The sequence below is a fragment of the Pterocles gutturalis genome, unplaced genomic scaffold (genome assembly GCF_000699245.1).
Source record: "Pterocles gutturalis isolate BGI_N339 unplaced genomic scaffold, ASM69924v1 scaffold6807, whole genome shotgun sequence".
NCBI lineage: Eukaryota > Metazoa > Chordata > Aves > Pterocliformes > Pteroclidae > Pterocles > Pterocles gutturalis.
The window spans coordinates 29,793-36,271 of NW_010115189.1; the positions used below are offsets into that span (position 1 = coordinate 29,793).

At 44.9% G+C, this 6,479-nt stretch overlaps 1 protein-coding gene across 2 annotated transcripts in view; it reads right to left on the reverse strand.

Annotated features, from left to right (window-relative positions):
- Positions 1-303: 303 nt before the first annotated feature.
- DRD2 (dopamine receptor D2) overlaps positions 304-6,479 on the reverse strand; it is a 7,683-nt gene continuing 1,507 nt past the window's right edge. Inside the window, exons 2-7 of one of the 2 annotated variants that reach the window (XM_010075083.1) lie at positions 4,488-4,597; positions 3,844-3,980; positions 2,970-3,160; positions 2,021-2,107; positions 1,051-1,390; positions 304-497 (exon numbers count right to left, since the gene is read on the reverse strand). In XM_010075083.1, the coding sequence (XP_010073385.1) occupies positions 304-497; positions 1,051-1,390; positions 2,021-2,107; positions 2,970-3,160; positions 3,844-3,980; positions 4,488-4,597 (1,059 nt within the window). The remainder of the gene's footprint in view (positions 498-1,050; positions 1,391-2,020; positions 2,108-2,969; positions 3,161-3,843; positions 3,981-4,487; positions 4,598-6,479) is intronic. The other variant, XM_010075084.1, reaches the window with a different exon arrangement.

Consider the following 6,479-nt stretch of genomic DNA (forward strand, 5'->3'; position numbering starts at 1 on the left):
AAGTGTGTCTTGATTCTTGCTTCCACTTGAAACACAGTGTGAGGGTAGCTCTGAAAAGTGCCCTTGGGATTGGTGTCCCAGCGTCCAAAGGTCACCTTGAGGGATGAGAGAACCCCTCACGTGAAGGTCCTCGTTACATCCCCACCAAGAGGTGCACGGGCATGGCACTGCCGTAACACTGTGGGCCTCATGCCACATACAAGAGCTCGAGACCTCCCCATGGCTGCCCATTTGTGTGCGTGAATGGCATTGGTTTCTTTTTTTTTTTTCTCATTCTTAAAAATGTGGTTGCTGTTTTTACTTTTAACAGTGGAGAATTTTCATGAAAGCCTTGCGAAATTCAATGTTGAAGGTGGTGTAAATAATTGGGTTGACAGCACTGTTGACATATCCAAGCCACGTAAAGGCGCTGTACATCGCTGGGGGAATGTTGCAGTCACAGTGCATGTTCAGGATGTGAGTGATGAAGAATGGGAGCCAGCAGATGATGAAAACACCTGGGGGGAAAAGAAAGAGACAGATTTTGATTGCTGAAAGCTGGACAAATTTTGAGACTATGAGAAGAGTAAGGTTCTTTTGGGTATAAAAGCAAAATGTTTCCCTGAGGAATAAGCCTTCTGTTTGTCTCTTAAATCTCATAGTCTATATTCTGAGTATCCAGGTACTAAAGATGTGATTAGACCTGTTAGATAAAAATCTGGCCTTCAGAGGTGCCAGTTTCTTGCTGAGCTGTGCTGCTTTTTGTGTTCTAGAAAGCCCGTGAGTTCTCTTGCCCCTGCACCCAGCTGTCTTTTGGCAGTCCCAACGCCCCACAGACGGACAGCTTTCTGAGCCTTTTGTACCGCACTCTGAACTGTTCCTAGCTGGGAAGCAGGCAGCCTTCCTATTGGCAACCTCTTGCCTACATATTCTTCAACATATCCAGTGAAATTATTTCTGCGGAGGCCTGGAAAACCAGTCTACACTGCACATTCAGATGTGGGTGGCTAATCCTGGATAGCTATTGGGTTTTCTGCAGACACACAAGAGGAAGCCAATGCATGCTCTCACCAAGTACAATGGCTAGCATCTGAGTGGCTTTCTTTTCCTTCTGTTGTGACAGTTTCCTCCTGCTCACAGTCTTGAGAGACGTCCTTGTCTTGCCATTGGGCATAGACTGGATCTCAAAGACCTTGGCTGCGTGGGGTGTTTCTTTGGCATGTCCGTTCTTCTCTATTTTCGCAGGGCTGCCCAAGGGTGCCCGCAGGGTTGAGTTGGTGCGCTGATTAGAAGCAACTGGCACAACCAACTGATGGTTGCTTGGTGCTGCTGGTTTGATGGTGGTTTTCTCAGGGGGACTGGTACTGGACACCATCTCCATTTCCATCTCTTCTATATGACTCTCCACCTCCTGGACAAGAATCAAATGGCCACAACACAAAGACAGATAAATATATAGAGAGGAGCAATGAACATTCCTTACAGAGTGAAGCTGGATGATGTTGAAGAGCAATCAATCCCTCTTCTCCTTCTCTTATGTTTCAGTAGATGCTCGGAGAAAGGGCTGTAAAGTGTTTACAGATAAGAATACTTTGTGGTAGATGGGATTGACAGAACTGCAGTGAATGACTCCCTTTTATTGCACAAAGAGGCTAAGAAATAGGAGAGACCCTGTCTAGATTTTATTTGGGTTTTCAGAATATAACTAAATGAAAATGAAACCAACAAGCAAAACTGAACAAAGCCAAAGCAGTCCAAGATCTCAAATAACAGAGAGGAGAAGGCAATCAAAGACACAAAATGTTAAAATGTCATGGCTTTTATAGATGATCTTTAGGTGAGCTTAGTCTGGCTTTTTGAGCTCTGTGATCTTAAACCCCCTGCTTCACTCTAAGGAATGGGAAGAATATTTAAATTTTGAGATGAAATGGTAACCTTTGTTCTTAGCTTATTTTTCTCCCACCCTACACCAATTTACTTTGCATCCTGAGAGGAGAAAGCTAAATGCTCTGAAAAGCTACCACTTCTCTGTAACACTCACCACTTTGCGCTTATTAACTTGGAAGCTCCCATTGGACTTCACAATAACTGTGCAGAGCTTGACGTCTTCTGGATGAGTGCATTTGTCCTAAGGGGCAAGGACCAGCTCAGAGGTTACACAAGCAGATAGTAATGGGGAAGAGAAGCTGGCAAGGGAGGCACGTGGAAATACAAACACAGGGCATGGAGCAGAAATTGATCAGTATGAGTGAAGTGCTAAGAATGATGGAAAACTACTCTGAAGAAGCAGTAATGGAGGCAAGCATCCCTTGTGCTTTTTACCAAAGGAAGGAAACTGCAAAGAGATCTGCTTGTGTTTCAGTCTATCCCTATCTCGCTGCCTCCTTTGCTTGACATGGCACCAGCCTCTGAGGCAGTGCGGTTTGGAGGCAGCGCCTCTGGCACTATACATTATGTGCTGCAAGAGTGGCATTTTGATAAGTGGTCTCAGACTTAACACGCTCAGCTGGACTCCACTTATATACATATCTCACGCTTTGAGAGGCTGTTTTCACTGCAGAGGTATCATTGCCAGTGGTGTAGTTGGCACCCCAGCAGTGCAAACAATTTCCATTGAACTTCTTTGCCACAACAGCAGGACCCACTCGGAAAGTGGTATAGCCTGTAGTCTCGGATACCCCAGCCCAAACTCAGCAGAGCCAAAGGAAATGCAGTCTGGTTAATGAAGCAGCTCCTAATGCAGATCTACTGATGAAACACCCCCTGAGAGCCAGGGAGGCCCGTGAAGAACCAGCCAGTGACCTGATAATCCAGAGTGTGCAACTGGGACTCCAGAATGGCACAGGACACAGCATTCACCTTTGTGATCCGGTATGTCACCTAGTCCAGACAGTGTCATTTGGGGAAAGAAGAAAGCGCTTTGGGGAATGAAGGGGAGCAGGAAGCAGAAAGGATGGAGACTGCTGAGAGCAGGGCAGAGGTCTAGTTACCTTCAGTGGGGCTCGTGCGTCTGAGTCCCGGCTGCGGCTGCTGCGCTTGGTGTTGACACGCTTCCTGCGCTTCCGGAGCACGATGTAAATCTGCACATACACCAGCAGGGTGACAATGAAGGGAACGTAGAAGGAGACGACAGAGGAATACACAACAAAGGCAGGATTGGCAATGATGCATTCATTCTCATCTGGAAGACAAAAAGTTTCAGGGTTGTTGAACCTGTTGCTAGGAGCTAGCGCTGGCTTCCCTCTCTTCTCTCCCCCTTTCAGAAGGCACAGAGACACCCAGAGGCTGAGGGGTTTGGGTTCTAGCAGGGACCATCACGTCAGCTGGAAGTGGCACCCCGGCAGCAAACTCGCCTTGGGTCATAGGGAGTCACATACCCCAAAAAGTCCCTGGCTATTGCTTGTCTTATAACTAAAAGCCTGTCGATCCCGTGCTGTATACAACCCAATCCTCCTTAGAAACCAATGGCTGAAAAGCCAGTTCTTTTCTCTCCCATTTCATTGCAGTTATTTCTCCAATGACTTCCCTTTTCACATGTTTTAATATTAGAGGGATTTTGACTGTGTAGTAGACAAATATTAATGTAACAATGATGAGTGTTGTGTAAACTTCTCCATAACCTCAGTTCTGATGTGTCTAAAACACTGGTCTGGAACGGCAGGAGATGAAACAGATCTGGAAGCAGCTAACAGAAATAGTCTGGGATGACACTGGGAGCGGACACCTGAAACAGGGATGGATACCTCCCAATAAGCCTAAAATCTGATCCCCATGTTTATTCCGGACCTGTAGCAGAAGACTATCTGGGGACCCAGTAAAGCCAGGAAGATGGCAATAGCCAGCTAGAGGTGGTGTAACACTCACCTGTGTTGTTGAGGCCAAAGAGGAGCGGGCAGGAGATGGCAAATGAAAGCACCCAGACCACAGCAATCATAACCGTGACCCTGCGCTTCGAGCTGTAGCGAGTGTTGTACAGCATTGGCATTGCTACTGCTGTGTACCTGCAGCGGGAAGATACAAACCCAGTCCGTTGTTATTCTGCCAGTGCTGGCCAACTTTGTGGGGAAATTACAACGAGTTTCTCTGTCTGAAAGCCTGGTCCAGCAAGAGAATATAGGGTAATTCAGGTTTCATGAATCTGCAAGATGCCTGCATTCCCTGTTTTGGAAGGCACAGGGCTGGGGTCAGCCTTGTATAGCATTTTTTCTTCCTCTTTCTCTGCCTTCCCACTGATGTCTGCTCAACTGTATAAACAGAAGGACTGAGCTAACGGGGACATATACAGACAATTCCATTTACATTCTCAAGCCCAGTGTTTCTATATCTGCTTCTGATGGAATTCCTGCTCAGACCGTATTTAGGTCCTCTAAATTGCTCTTCAGAAGACATCAATAACACTAGCCCTCACCATTTTCAAGTCTCTGAGTCACAGGTGGAATGAGACCATGTAAAGAGAGCTGTGATTGCTGCTATGGATTTGACACGATTTGCTGCCACGGAGCCCTCACCTGTCAATGCTGATGGCACAGAGGTTGAGGATACTGGCAGTGCACATCATAACATCAAGGGTTACAAAGATATCACAGTGGATCCGACTAAACCTCCACTCCCCAACCACCTGCAAAGAGAGAGAATAAGGTCAGCAAAAGAATTCAGGGAGGATATGCTAAAGGGAGAATTTTGCACAAAGATATAGACACTTGCTCGTAGCTGGAATTCTGCTGGTTCAAGAGGGATCAAAATTTTGTTTACAGAAGTTCCAGCTGGAATCAGGTCACACGCAATCGGTCACACGCTGTGTCAAGTGGGATTGTTTGCCACTGAGTGCCTTCGAGGACCTTGTCCTGTCTAGTCTAAGGGTCTCAAATGATGGCATGGCCACAAAGGAAGTACTCTGCTCCATCCAAACCATTCTTTAGCGCATTCCTCTGAGGGCTGGTGTGATTTTTGTCCTTCCTAATTCCATCCTGTTATTCCGTATTGAGTTGGGCAGCCCAAACAGCAAACACAAACCTGGGCTCGTATTCCAACGACATAAGGGAGTGCGAGTCTCCTCAAAGTCAGAGTAAACTATGTAGGACCTTATACAGGTGTCTGAAGCATTGCAAAGAAGTATTAGGAAGGAAATACATCCATTTTATATCCTGAGCAGCTCTAACTGTACTAGCAGCTTTTTATTAGATGCTTTTTTTGCAACTATACCTAGCAAAGATCAGCAGTAGAGAAGCAGGAGCTTTCCTTTATTTCTGAATTTAAAAAATCGGGGTAGAAATTCCTTGTGCGTTTTCTTTTTGTGAACAAAATGAATTTAATTCAGAGTGAAGAGTCTTTGGCACGCTACACGTTGTGGTAAAGACAAAGAGCTAATGATAACAGTCCCAGCTACCAGTAGCCTTTTGCTCTTCACTTATCTTGCTATTGAAACTGAACTTTGCCAATTAAGTTTGAGAGCAATTATTAGGACTGCTGTATTTGACATGTGATGAAAAAAATATATATTTCCCTCTAATAAAAATAGAGTCCTTTGCATTTGAAAATAGAATTAATAAGATATCTATTCTTCAGTTATTTCTGCTCTGATATACATAACCATAGGCAGCATAAAGGAGGAAGAAAGAATGACTACATTGAAGCCTGAGTGACAGATGAATACTCAGTGATTAAAAAAGCACTTAAGAGACAGTTACATCAGTAACTTTGACGAGAATTTGCCCAAAGGCAAAGGTTTCCAGCCAGATAGAAGCCTCTGCAAAATCAGTCTCCTGGACATATAGTTTCAAGTTTATGGTAGCTGCTGCACACCCCAGCAGTTCTTTTCATTAGTACTTTTGTCTATGAAGGAGAAGCCTCAGAAGTTGGAGGTCAGAGATTTGTTTGCATCGAGGCTGAGTTTTGAGAGGACTTCCTTTCGACATTCATTTTTGTCTGAGCTTGTGACACAAAGCCTAACAAAAAAAAAAATGAAGGTATTTACAGAACAAAGGGTTCTGGCTGGTTTTGATTTCAGACTGAAGACCCAGAGAGGGACCACAGTATGCCTGACCCACCTCAGCCCAATGGCTCCTTCTCTGTCAGCAAGTGTTCCTCATGGGTTTTGTTGCTTCACGCCAGCAGTAGATTTAGCAGAGTGTGGGTAAGAGCAGAAAGGGCAAAAGTAAATTTAAAAAAAAAAAAAAAAGTTGCTGCGATGTAGATGCCTGATTGTCCTACTTGGTAAATTGAGGAACCTGAGGTTCCTGACCAACTCCATGTACACGTGAGCCCAAAAAGGGGAAAGCATCCTACATCAATTGTGCTTTATTCTTCCACATTAAAATAAGAAGCGTCAGAGATACTCTTATAGCTGGGCCTAAGAGAGCAAGAGCTTCCCTCAGCATAAGCTCCTTCTAAAATAGGTTGTCAAAAAAAAGGAATATAATAGCAGAGTGTAACTAGTCCCAAAGGCATTGACTACAATCACAACCAGCCTGTGGTCATGTTACTAAGCTTTAGCAGATGCA